The sequence below is a fragment of the Scyliorhinus torazame genome, chromosome 5 (assembly GCF_047496885.1).
Source record: "Scyliorhinus torazame isolate Kashiwa2021f chromosome 5, sScyTor2.1, whole genome shotgun sequence".
NCBI classification, from domain to species: domain Eukaryota; kingdom Metazoa; phylum Chordata; class Chondrichthyes; order Carcharhiniformes; family Scyliorhinidae; genus Scyliorhinus; species Scyliorhinus torazame.
In genome coordinates, this window is record NC_092711.1 from 93,249,630 (window position 1) to 93,263,405 (window position 13,776).

The 13,776-nt window shown below is 46.6% G+C and overlaps 1 protein-coding gene and 1 non-coding gene across 5 annotated transcripts; both read right to left on the reverse strand.

Moving 5' to 3' along the window:
* Nucleotides 1–691: 691 nt before the first annotated feature.
* LOC140418961 (uncharacterized) lies at nucleotides 692–7,828 on the reverse strand. 4 transcript variants are annotated; one of them, XM_072502655.1, is made up of 3 exons: nucleotides 6,174–7,828; nucleotides 4,851–5,917; nucleotides 692–3,960 (listed from the first exon to the last, which is right to left on the reverse strand). In XM_072502655.1, exon 3 carries the CDS (start codon nucleotides 3,596–3,598, stop codon nucleotides 2,780–2,782), a length of 819 nt encoding a protein of 272 aa, XP_072358756.1. In that variant the 5' UTR covers nucleotides 3,599–3,960; nucleotides 4,851–5,917; nucleotides 6,174–7,828; the 3' UTR covers nucleotides 692–2,779. The 4 variants fall into 4 exon arrangements, with proteins under 4 accessions (XP_072358756.1, XP_072358758.1, XP_072358757.1 ...); XM_072502657.1 differs by lacking the exon at nucleotides 4,851–5,917 and having other exon boundaries at nucleotides 6,233–7,828; XM_072502656.1 differs by lacking the exon at nucleotides 4,851–5,917 and having other exon boundaries at nucleotides 6,223–7,828.
* Nucleotides 7,829–12,670: 4,842 nt separating this feature from the next.
* trnak-cuu (transfer RNA lysine (anticodon CUU)) lies at nucleotides 12,671–12,743 on the reverse strand. The gene has a single exon. It is a non-coding gene; the product is annotated as a tRNA-Lys (tRNA).
* Nucleotides 12,744–13,776: the final 1,033 nt, after the last annotated feature.

Genomic DNA, 13,776 nt, shown 5'->3' on the forward strand with positions numbered 1-13,776 from the left:
TTTAAATAATATTGTTTTATTTAATACTTTCTGACAAAGTGGACAATTCATATTTTCCAAAGTTATGTTCCATCTGTCAGTTTTTTACCCACTCACTTAACCTGTTCGTAGTCCTTTGCAGAGTCCTTAAATCCACTTCACAAATTACTTTCCTCCCGGTCTTTGAGGCATCAGAAAATTTAGCCGCCAGACATTCAATCCCGTCATCCAACACATTCATACAGATTGTAAATGGTTGAGAGCCCAGCACTGATCCTGGTGACATTCCACTTGTCACATCTTACCCACCCAGAAATGACCCATTTATACCTACTGGCTGCTTCCTGTTCACTAACCAATCCTCTATCCATGCTGATATGTTGCCCCCCACACAATGAGCTCTTATTTTGTGTAATAACCTTTGATGTGGCACCTTGGGAAATACTTTCTGGAAATCCAGATAAAGCACATCTATTGACATCCCTTGTCACTTCCTCAGAGAACATTGATAAATTAGTCAGTCACAATTGACTTCCTGAACTCCATTTTCAAACACTGTCTCAAAGAAAATTCAAATGCCCTCTACCCCTCTGGCTCCTTTGCCAACTACCTTAGAGGGACTCACTTTCTGTTAAAGAGCCTGTCAACCCCTCTCACCCACTTACCCGAAAGTGAACAAATTTAATCAGGAAAAGTCCAACCAATTCAAATATTTTCCTGTTAAAAGTTTATTGATGAAACAGAACGTGGTTAAAAAAAAACTAACAGAAAATTACTTGAGGATCAAAGAAAACCAGAGTAACAGGATGTTCACAATGTTCTGGTCCCAAATGGTTCCCTTTGGCTCCTCTACCGTGTTCCCGTGGGCTCCTCTGTACCGTGTTCCCGTGACTCCCTGCTTTGGACACTGGGGCACTGAACCCTGGGTGTCATATCACCGTCAGCCCACGGTGGCCCTCGCCCCTGAACGGTTGGAAGTGCAATTCCCAGTCAGTCCTCCAGCACCTTCCAGTCCCTATTAGCGACGCCCATGGCAGTTTCCCAACTGGGACACAGGCCCTGTTATTCTCAGCTGAATTCAGCCCTCAGCTCCATCACCTGGCTGTCATTGACATGAGCAATAGAGACAGAAAGGTGCCCGAGGCTCAAATAGGAAGACAAAACTTGTGGATTAGGATCTCCATAAAGGTCAGCAACTTGTTATAAAAAAATCAAATTCCCAGTCAACAAATTAAAAGATCACACGACGGGACTTCAAGTTTTATGACTTTTAATGCAACAAACAAGCTAGAAGCTACTTTAACTCGGAAACCTACACAGTAAACTATAAACTAGAACTTTGCCCTTTTACACAATCTAAAATCACTCCACGATTATAGTTACTCTGTCCTGGAAGTCAAAACTTAAATTGTCTCAGAACCTGTCCAAAGTGATGATTCATTCCCGAGGATTTACTTCCGTTTTCAACCAAGACACTGAGAAACAAAGGGAGAATAGAATAGAATGTGAACTGGCAAAATACTTAAAAATGCATTGTAAAACCTTCTGTGGCTATGTAAAAAGGAAACGTTTGGCTTAGACAAAAGGTTTGTCCGTAACAGATAGAGTCAAGAGAATGTAGAATAGAGATCTCTACAGCCACCTCGTTCAACACTGGGATGTGGATCATCAGATTTTGGGGATTTATTCACTTTTAAGCCCATTAATTTCTCCATACGACTTTTTCACCAATACTAATCTCTGCCAGTCCCTTGGTTCTCTGGTGTTTTGGGGACAATTTCTGTATCTTCCTCTGTGAAGTCAGACACACATTGTTCAGTTTCTCTGCCATTTCCTTACTCCCCATTATAAACTCTCCTGTCTCTGCCTGGAATGGACCCACATTGGTCTTTGCTAATCTTTTCCTTTTCACATTCCTGGAGAAGCTTTTCCAGTCGTTTTTTATGTTTCTCGCCAGTTTGCTCTCATCAGTTTCTTGGTCCTCCTTTGCTGAATTCTAATGGATCTCATGGAATCTTTAACTTTTCTTGTTAACCAAGGTTACATCACTTTTCCTGTTGGATTTTTGTTCCTCAAAGGAATCTATATTTGTTGTATATATGTGAAATAAAAGTCACAAAATCCCAGAGGACCATAGGCTGCTCTCCCCTTTGACAGAGAGAGAGCTGACTGGAGGTGATTTAACCGGAGGGTCAGCACACCTCAGGCGAGGGGCATCGTTGAGAAGGCGGGGCCTTCATGAATAAACTCAGCCAGTACGGGAGTTGAATCCTCACTGTTGGCCTTGCTCTGCATCACAAACCAGCCGTGCAGCCAACTGAGCTAACAAACCCCCTGATAAATATGTAATAATTCCTTAAATATTCGGCATTCCCTGTACCAATCAGTTTCCCAGTCCACTCAGACAACTTGCCCCTCACACCCTGATAGTTTCCTTCTGTGAGGAACACCCAGATAAATTAAACAAAAGAACCATGTAACCATCAAGGCCCATGTCCACGGTAACGTGGCATGCTTCAGGGGGTTTGAAACAGAAATGGAAACTAAATATCTTCACACTTCCAAACACTCTTTCACTCTGTGATCCTTGTACAATTCGAAGCCAGGTATTAGCAACAAGGCTCAAAGTGCATCAGCCCACTGGAGGCAAAGTGGTGAGACCGGCCAGTCCAGCAGAAAGAAACCCTCCGACCATCCCCACTGACCACCTGTCAGAATGAACAAAATGCAGTCCTGGATGTAGAGCAGAAACAATAACAGCAAAATCCAACCCCTGTAATCGATTGAGAAATTGTTGGTGTCACAGCAGGTACGATGAAGCATGCAATCCCGTCTCACATTGAGAGGTGGACTGCGTCTCCCCAGTGTGAACTCGCTGGTGTCTCCGCAGGTTGGATAATTGAGTAAATCCCTTCCCACACCGAGAGCAGGTGAATGGCCTCTCCCCAGTGTGAACTCGCTGGTGTTTCCGCAGGTCGGATAACTGAGCGAGTCCTTTCCCACACTGAGAGCAGGTGAACGGCCTCTCCCCAGTGTGAACTCGCTGGTGTGCCCACAGGTTGGATGAATCACTGAATCCCTTCCCACACTGAGAGCAGGTGAATGGCCTCTCCCCAGTGTGAACTCGCTGATGTGTCTGTAGTTTGGATACTCGAGTAAATCCTTTCCCACATTGAGAGCAGGTGAATGGCCTCTCCCCAGTGTGAACTCGCTGGTGTGTCCGCAGGTTGGATGAATCACTGAATTCCTTCCCACACTGAGAGCAGGTGAATGGCCTCTCCCCAGTGTGAACCCGCTGGTGTGTCCGCAGGGTGGATGAATCACTGAATCCCTTCCCACATTGGGAGCAGGTGAATGGCCTCTCCCCAGTGTGAACTCGCTGGTGTGTCTGCAGGTTGGATAATTGAGTAAATCCTTTCCCACACTGAGGGCAGGTGAACGGCCTCTCCCCAGTGTGAACTCGCTGGTGTCTCCGCAGGTCGGATAACTGAGTGAATCCTTTCCCACACTGAGAGCAGGTGAATGGCCTCTCTCCAGTGTGACTACGTTGATGAGTTTCCACCTTTGACGGGGCTTTGAATCCCTTCCCACAGTCCCCACATTTCCACGGTTTCTCCATGTTTTGGATCTCTTCGTGTCTCTCTAGGCGGGACAATCAGTTGAAGCCTCGTCCAGAGACACAACACGTGTACGGTCTCTCCCCACTCTGAATGTTGTTATGTTTTTCAGGCTGTGTAATTGGTTGAAGCTTTTTCCACAGTCAGTTCACTGGAACACTCTCACTCAGGTGTGTGTTGTGTGGGTCTCTGTGATTTTCCAGTCACACTGATGTTTGAAATCTTTAGTTGAGAGTTTGGGCAAACATTTCTCCTTCTAGATTCAAAGGCTGATGATATTCAGGTTCCAGGGAATCGAGTGACTCTGTCAGGTCGAGACGTAACGTCTGAGATTTCGGTCTGTAATTCCTCCTCGTCTAATATCCTGTAAAAACAATTTACAAAATTCATCACTGTCAGTACAGGATAAAAACTCAGAACAGACAATTCTAGTTTCTATGTCACATTTTTTCCTCTCTTATTCCCCGAAAGCTGTAAATCACCATCCCACACACTCTCCCTCCATTCTCACTCTGCTGTATCTAATATTCACCCTCACTATTCTCCTGAAGGTGCTGATTCAGGCTGATTGATAGATCCAAGCTCACAGCATCCTGTACAGGGGATCACAACAAATATGAGCTACAGTATGCCATTCGGCCCATCGAGCCTGAACCATTCAATGGGATCATTGGCTGATCTACCACAACACCGTTTTCCCACATTATCCCTCATTTCACAGTGGTTAGCACAGTTGGGTAGCACAGTGGTTAGCACTATTGCTTCACAGAACCAGGTTCCCAGGTTCGATACCCGGCTTGGGTCACTGTCTGTGCAGAGTCTACACGTTCTCCCCGTGTCTGCGTGGGTTTCCTCCGGGTGCTCCGCTTTCCTCCCACAGTCCAAAGATGTGCAGGTTAGGTGGATTGGCCATGCTAAATTGCCCTTAGTGTCCAAAAAGGTTAGGTGGGGTTACTGGGTTACGGGGATAGGGTGGAGGCTTGGGCTTAAATAGGGTGCTCTTTCCAAGGGCGGTGCAGACGCGACGGGCCAAAAGGACTCCTTCTGCACTGTAAATCCTCTGGGGTACAGAATTTCAAAGCTTCACCACATCCTCGAGAAAATAAATCCCTCCTCATCTCAGCTTTCTCTCCATTTACCTGCCAGTTCCCCATAACCCTTGGTACGCTCATCGATCAGAAATCTGTCTGTGCCGGGGCGTCGGGCTTGTGGTGCGGGAGTAGCTGCTTTTCCGCAGGTTTTGGTGCCACTCACCTGTAATCTGATCTTTAAATTAATATTGTTATCATGTCCCTGGAAGACGTCAGGGTTCAGTTTAGTAGGATTATGCCAAATAAAGTGAAGAAATCTGTTGACAAAACAGCGCAGGTGGATTCAGCGGGGGTGGAGCCACCTTTTCAACATGGCGGCCTGACCCTCAGTAGGTCTCTCGATCCCGCGCTCTCCGGGGCTCTCATGGAGGCGGCGAAAATTATGACTGCCGGCATTATCCATGTTACTGACCAGAGGCTCAGTGAGCTGACTCAATAATTGTGTGCTCATGAGGACCAGCGGCAAAACACCATGAAGAGGCTCGATGATCTGGGCAGCACGGTGGCGCAGTGGATAGCACTGCTGCCTCACGGCGCCGAGGACCCAGGTTCTATCCCAGCTCTGGGTCACTGTCCATGTGGAGTTTGCACATTCTCCCAGTGTTTGCATGGGTTTCGCACCCACAACCCAAAGATGTGCAGGTTAGGTGGAATAGCCACGCTAAATTGCCCCTTAATTGGAAGAAATGAATTGGGTACTCGAAATTTATTTTTTTTAAAAGAAAAAAAAAGAGACTCGATGAACCGGAGGAGAGAATCCTGAACGTTCAGCAAGATGCATCCGTCGAAATTCAATCCTTTGAAAACCAACCGAGTGGCTTTCGGAGGTCCTGGAGGATTTGGAGAACCGAGGGTCGGAGAAAGAACATCCGAGTCGTCGGCCTGTCAGACGGTGTGGAGGGTAAGGCTCACATTAGGTTCTTCGAGGACTGGCTGCCATGCTGGGAACCACGGTAGCGCAGTGGCTAACACTGTTGCTTCACAGCGTCAGGAACCCCGGTTCAATTCCCAGCTTGGGTCACTGTCTGTGCAGAGTCTGGTATGTTCTCCCTGTGTCTATGTGGGTTTCCTCCAGGTGCCGGTCCGGTTTCCTCCCACAAGTCCCAAAAGACGTGTTTGTTAGGTGAATTGGATATTCTGAATTCTTCCTCTGTGACCCGAACAGGCGCCGGAGTGTGGCGGCTAGGGGATTTTCACAATAACTTCATTACAGTGTTAATATAAGCCGACCTGTGACAATAATAAAGATTATAATGAATGGGCCAAAGGCCCTCTTTCCGTGCTGTAAAATTCTACGACCCTAAAGATAGAGGTGGGAGAGGGAGGGAATAAATGAGAATGACTTTATAGAGAAACTGCCAAAGCCACAACATTCACCAGCTCCAAGGACACACCTTAGCTCCCTTTCCAATCTGAAAGCAGCCTGAGCTGGATTTACATTCCCCTTAATTGATCATTGCTGGGTGATAATCCTGTACTTCCTCACCTCACACCACTGTGACAGCACCTTCACTACACAGACTGCAGCAACTGACCTAACATCACCTTCCCAGTTATTCCTGAAGGCACCGCCTTCCCAACCTGGCCCCTTGCCTGAGGTGTGGTGATCCTCAGGTCACATCACCGCCGGTCAGCTCTCTCCCGGGACCAGGCCCTGGTTCACAGACGCCATCTTGGGGAAACAGAGCGCATGCGCTGGCGTCTTGGTGATGCAACAGCTAATGGCGGGACCTGAAAATTTCTGTTCCCAGCCGGGTCCTAGTGCCCGCCAGAATTTATCGGGCAACAGGTTTTTTTTAAAGTTTCGCCCACTTCCAGAGCTGCAGCTGATGTTTGTGGGCTGGAGGTGTCTCTGAATTACGTAGACATTCAGTGTGAGAGGCTGCAGCCTCTGTATGGCAACCTGAAGGGGGTTATACAGCGTTTGATTACATTTCGTGGTCCTTTCCATTCCATTATCAGGATGTTTGTGTGATATTTCCTTACCCTCAGTGTGATTTTTCTTTATTTAAAATACATTTCAGCAGCAAGCTTACTGATGATTTTTAAAGGAATAAAGGTTATTTATTATCACACTATTTCCCTGGATGTTTGAACATCTCAGTCTCTCGTCTCTTTCACACTCACTGACACATAACAGAAATTAGGTACAGATCAAGTTGAAGCTGTAATGATGAAAATGGAATGTAGACTGCAATCTTTATATCTCTGCAGGTCTGTTGTCTTCTTGTTGAGCAGGTCCTTTAGTTGGAGTGAACCGTTTTTAGAAACAAATAATTCTCATGAGGCTCTGAAGCTTCTTGTAGATGAATAGCCAGGAGGTTGGTTCTCAGGTGGACTTGGAAGCTGGAATAAGTACAGTACTGTGGCTGCACTGGGAGACATTCAGCTCTGCTGGTTCAGCCGTTTCCTGCTGCTTCAGTTGCTTCTCACACACACATTTGCTTTGCTCAGGGTTTATTATACTGCATCCCTGACTATTAACTACAGGGTTACAACTCTGAGACCCAGAACACCCCGATACAATCGCAGTTTACGATGCTCACTCACTCACTCTGTCCCAATTCGAGCTCATTCTCCTGTGTTCAATACGGCACTTGGAGACCAACGGTCCAGAGATTTTATATTCCTCAAATGCTGGTTCATCCTGACACAACGAGACATTTAAACTTCACAGGTTGCTGCAAAGTTTCCTTTCAGGTCCGTGTTTAACTAAATATTGGTCACAGGATCGGATATTGCCCACAGTTTAATGTTCATAATAACCTGTTAAGTTGCAGCCACCTTGCCAGAGTTTGTGGATCTTACAGTCGACAGTATCTTTGTGCCGAATGTGACATCTTGAATCTACTCTTGGGTCTGGTTAAAACAGTGCATTGTAGCTGGGTGGGATGGGCGGTATGGTAGCAAAGTGGATACCACTGTTGCTTCACAGCTCCAGGGTCCCAAGCTCCATTCCCAGCTTGGGTCACTGTCTGCGCAGAGTCTGCACATTCTCCCTGTGGATTTTCTCCGGGCGCTCCAGTTTCCTCCCACAAGTCCAGAAAGACGTGCTGTTAGGTGAATTGGACATTCTGAATTCTCCCTCTGTGTACTCAAACAGGCGCCGGAATGTGCCGACTTGGGGCTTTCCACAGTAACTGGCAGTGTTAATGGGTGGGTGGGTGGGTGGTCACTCTGGCTGCCGACTTCTATCCCGTGGTCTTGTCTATTCCCAGTGGCCCTGCAGAGGGAGCATGCGGTACCCGCCGGAATGCTTGACACCTTCCACAACCAGTGGATACCTCGGTGGACAGAGTGTTTCAGAGATACTGGGAACAATATTCTGGTTCAGTTAGGAACTTTTGTTGGGATTTCTAGTTGATTTTGGTCTTTTATTTTGACTGGACCACATGCTTGGGAAAAGCAAGAGAGGAAAGAAGGTTCTATAGAAACTAGAATGATCTGTTGTGAATTTCTGTCCCATTCTTACAGTGATCATTTTTGTAAACTTATTTTTTGGACATTAGGACGGGAGGATTGGCAGCTGGGCAACTCGAACCAAATACTACTCAAGATCTTGACAGTCACTCAATTCATTAGGATCTAAATATCACAAACTGTCAATGTGCTTGTCTGTTCTGACTGTGGGAAGTGATTTCAAACATCAGTGTGACTGGAAAAGCCCCGAGACACACACACCTGAGTGAGTGTGTTCCAGTGAACTGACTGTGGAAAGAGCTTTAACCAGTTACACAACCTGAAAAATCATCTTGTTTCCTCTTGCGGGAGAGTCCAGGACCAGAGGGCATAATCTCAGAGTAAGGGATCTCAAATTTAGGACAGAGATGAGGAGACATTTCTTCTCTCAGAGGGTAGAGCATCTGTAGAATTATTTAGCTGGGCAATCCTTCTTTATCTGGGAATCAAACTGTTGTCTAATTGTCCCAGCAGTTACCAGGCTCCTGTGAGCTCCTCCAGCTGTTATTTTAATGCAGACTTCAACAAACTTTTTAAAGTAGGTTTCTATTCAATTAATTCATTGCGACTGTCACACAAACACATTTTCAGTCTAGAAACTTAAACCAGCTGCTTTACATTCAATCAGGAACATCCCAGTTTTACACCAATCTCTGATTTGACAGCACGTTTCTAGCATTCACCGTCGTTCTTCCTGACTCCAAACACAGTTGTAAAGGTGCTTCTGTTCTGTGTCTAGGAGCTCTGAACCATGGAAGGGAACAGCTGGAATACATTTTTCTCACACCTCAGGATTAACCCACACCGGGACTTTGCTGTCAGTGAAGAGAGATGAGAAAGACCCAATTGTCTTTTGTCCCTCTCAGTGTGACCCTGAAGGACTGTGTCCAGGCTGAAGTTCTGTTCCTGCCGTGTGATCCTCCTCCAGATTGTCCTTTCTGAGCTCCAGCCAGGTGCTGTTAAACACTCAGGTGGGAAAGACAAAAATCTGTAATGTTTCCAACCAAGTTTATTTATTTCACATTAAACCTCATCAGCAGATTAAGACAGTCAAGAGTGAACCTGATTCAGTCCTGGACATAATTAACAGCATCAATAAGGGTAGAGTCCAAACCTTGTAGTCGCTTGTGAACTGGTTGGTGTGTTAGCAGGTGAGATGTCTGAGTAAATCCCTTTCCACAGACATTACAGGTGAACGGCCTCTCCCCAGTGTGAACTTGATTATGTTTCAGAAGATAAGATAAATGAGAAAATTCCTTCCCACATGTGGAACAAGTGAACGGCCTCTCCCCAGTGTGAACTCGCTGGTGATTCACAAGGTTGGATGAACGAGTGAATCCCTTCCCACACACTGAGCAAGTGAACAGCCTCTCCTCACTGTGAACCTGCTGATGTGTCAGAAGGTTGTATGAACGTGTGAATCCCTTCCCACATTCAGAACAGGTGAACAGTCTATCCCCTGTATGAAGTTGCTGGTGTATCAGAAGGTTGGATGAATTAATGAATCCTTTCCCACAGTCAGAGCAGGTGAATGGCCTCTCCCAGTGTGAATTCTCTGGTAGTTCGGTAGGGCACTTGGACGGCTGAATCCATTCCCTCAGAGCAGGTGAAAGGTCACTCCCCAGTGTGAGCATATTGGTGTGTTAGTAAATCCTTTTTGTTTTTAAAGCTCTTCTCACTGTCAGGACAGTTAAAACGTTTGTGATCAGAGTGAACAAGTTGATGTGTCTGCAGGTGGGATGACTGAATGAATCCTTTCCCACACAGGGTGCAGGAGAACGGTCTCTCCCCAGTGTGAATACGTTGATGTGTCAGCAGATCCTTTTTACATTTAAAACTCTTCTCACAGTCAGGACATGTAAACGGTCTTTTATCAGTGTGAAAAAGTTGGTGAGTCACAATGTGGGATGACCGAGTGAATCCCTTCCCACACACAGGGCAGGTGAATGGCCTCTCCTCAGTATGAACTCGCTGGTGTGTCAAAAGGTTGTATGAATGGGTGAATCCCTTCCCACAAATGGAACAGGTGAACGGTCTATCCCCAGTGTGACTGCGCCGGTGAACTTCCAGTTGTGATGGGTAACTGAATCCCTTCCCACAGTCCGCACATTTCCACAGTTTCTCCGTGGTGAGGGGTCTTTATGTCTCTCCCGGTTGAAGCTTTGTCCACACACAACAGCCGTTTAATTTCTCCCTGCAGTGAATGACGTGATACATTTTTTGAGCCTGTGTAACTGGTTAAAGCTCTCTCCACAGTCAGTTCACTGGAACACTCTCACTCGGGGAAGGGATGTATATCTCGGTGCTTTTGCAGTCGCACCGCTGAAACTGAACAGACAAATATTTCTCCTTCCAAATTCAAAGACTGATTATATTCAGCTCCTGATGAATCAAGTGACAGTCAGATTTCGATGTGATGTTTGGTTTGAGTTTTCTGTCGGCCAATCCTCCACTTCCAATATCCTGTAAAAGGAGTTTACAAAAGTCATCACTCAGTCCAGGATAGAAATTCTGAACAGGCAATTCGAGTTTCTCTGGAACATTATTTCCTCTCTTGTTCCTCCAAAGCTGTCAATCCCCGTCCCACACAGTCTCCCTCCTCCCTGGGCTGAAATGCAAACCCATCTCACCATCTGCACCATTTCTTTCCTCCACTCCCAGTTTTCTCCCTCCCTCTCCTCTGCCTGGGTTCAGTTCTCCAGCTCCTGTCTGCAGACTGACAATAAAACCAATGGGTCTTATTGGGGGTTGGGTTCTCCCCATTGTCCCCGCACGCGGCGGCTCTCATTCAGCCTCTGGGAGCCGCACTCACTCTCACTGCGCTCAGCCCGGAGCAGCACTGCGCATGCTCCACACAGGGGGGGGGGAGGGAGGGGAGACATCCGGGGACGGGACATTCTGACGCCTGCGCTTTCTGGCTCCTGTGACGAAGATAGGGCGCATTCATACGCGCCCGGCATTCCGGGTAGCCTTATCCGCCATTATTCCATGATGTGGAGATGCCGGCGTTGGACTGGGGTGAGCACAGTACGAAGTCTTATCCATTATTCCATTACGTTCCTCAGGCTGATAAATTGTTTCCGGCACTTTTGATACAGATCGGTGTCTGTACGGAATGGGGCGGCCGCATCGGTGTTTTTCTCTCTGATCGGTCCCTGTCATCTGTTGAGGGAGTGATATGCCGCAGGGCGCCTGCGCGGCCGTCTTTCTCAGGTGCAGCAGGGCGCATGCGCGGCCGTCCAGGACCCGGAAGAGAGAACCTTGTGAATTTCTCTCCTGGACTGAGAGTGAAATTCCTTTGGAAACTCCTTTAGAAAGAGGAGGATTTGCGAACGGGAACTTCAATCCAAACATCACATCATCATCTGACAGAGTTACTCGATTCAACAGGACCTGAATATCATTGGGAGGTAAAATGGTTTGTCTGTTCTGTCCGTCGATAAAGATTTCAGATATCAGAGTGACTGGGAAAATGTAAATGACCATTCCGGGTTAAATTTGAGACTAATTACACCGATCACATTGGGGAAGTTAAATAATTTGCTGTTGTACTCTTATGTATGCAGGTAAATTTTCAAATTACCACATTAGCATACTTGGCAGCTAAAGTGGGCAAACTGCTGACCTTGTTAGTAGTGAGAGTTACTATCCCGGATTTTATCAAAGTTTGTTGTTCCTGTTGCATTTCATTCAGCTCATCGTGGCTACAAAGTAGGTATTCAGCCTAATCTCAATTTCCAGATTGTGGTCTGTAGCTTTTTAAGTTACATCAATTCAGATGTCTATCTGAATACTTTTTAAATGTTATGAGGGTTTCTGCCATCATTTCAGGCAGCATGTCACAGATCCTCACCACCCTCTAAACCTCCTAGTCCTTCCCTAAATCTCTGCCCCCTTTTATATGTATCCCTCAACCAAAGGGAATAGGACCTTCCTATCCAATCTATTTAGATCCCTCAGAATTTTTTTAAAATGTAAATTTATATATTTTTCCAATCAAGGGGCAATTTAATTTGGCCAAGCCACCTACCCTGCACATATTTGGGTTGTGGGGGTGAAACCCACACAGACAATGATAGAATGTGCAAACTCCTTACAGACTGTGACCCGGGGCCAAGATCGACCCTGGGTACCCAGCACGCAGGCACACAACCACTGTGCCACCATGATCCCCCAGAATTTTATTCATTTGGAATAATCTTGATTATTGTCACAAGTAGGCTGACATTAACACTGCAATGAAATTACTATGAAAATCCCTGAGTAGTAACACTCTGGCACCTATTCGGGCTGAGAGAGAGAGTATTCAGAATGTCCAATTCACCTAACAAGCACGTCTTTCGGGACTTGTGGGAGGAAACCCATACAGACACTGGAGAACGTGCAGACTCTGCACAGACAGTGTCCCAAGTGGGAATTGAATCCCGGTACCTTGGCGCTGTGAAACAACAGTGCTAACCACTGTGCTACCGTGCCACCCATAAAACAGTTCAGCTCAATGTTCTCAGATTAAAGAAGCTGAAGTGCCCAACGTGGGTCTTGAACCCACGGCCCTGGGATTAAGACTCCCATGCTCTACCGACTGAGCTAGCCAGGCTGCTTTTCAACATTTCATTTTGGTCTCTCCTCAGGCTTTCTGTGCCAAAGAAAACAGTCCCAGTTTATCCAAACTTTCCCCAGAGCAAACATTGTCAATTTCTGGCTGGTGTTGTTAAATCCCCTCTGTACTCTCTCTGGTGCAATCTTCCTGTGCACAGGAATCTAGCTCTGGTCATACTAGTCCTGTCCTGCCATTTATCATGTAATCCCTTGCCTTGTTTTCTCTCCAGCGTTCTTCCTCATTCCTCAAGTGTTCAATCATTTTTGTGTCACAGGTAAACTTCTTCCACGTGTTCCTACATTTACTTTCAAATCAATTTAACCAGGAGTGAAGGGCCCAGTACTGATTCCTTTGAAACCGGCACTGGAAACAGCCCTTTGATTTTCTCTATTCTTTATGGGATGTGAGTGTCACGGGCAAATCAGCTTGGTTGCCCATTCCTAATTGTCCTTAAACTGAGTGGCTTGCTAGGCAATTCAGAATAAACCACATTTCAGTGAGTTGGCCATATCAGGTAATGCCAGTGCAGACTCGATGGGCCGAATGGTCTCCTTCTGCACTGTAGATTCTATGATTAATTCCGACCTTGGGTCTCTGTCTGTGTGGAGTTTGTACATTCTTTATGTGTAGATTTCCTCCGGGTGCTCTGGTTTCCTCCCACAGTCCAGAGATGTGCAGGTTAGATGGATTGACCATGCTAAATTGCCCTTAGTGTCCGAATGATTTGGGTGGGGTTACTGGGTTACAGGGATAGGGTGGAGGTGTGGGCTTAAGTAGGGTGCTCTTACCAAGGGCCGATGCAGACTCGATGGGCCGAATGGCCTCCTTCTGCACTGTAAATTCTATGATTCATTGGACATCCTGTCCCATGTGTCCAAAGCTCTGCGACTCTGTTCAGCCACATGAAATCCCAGAATAAAAATTCACAACCCTGAGTAGATGTCACCCTCAAATCAGGGGACTGCTGATGACAAGAGGGTCAGTGTGCAGCGGGGGGCATGAGCGGTCATCCTGGACCAGGACGCAGGAG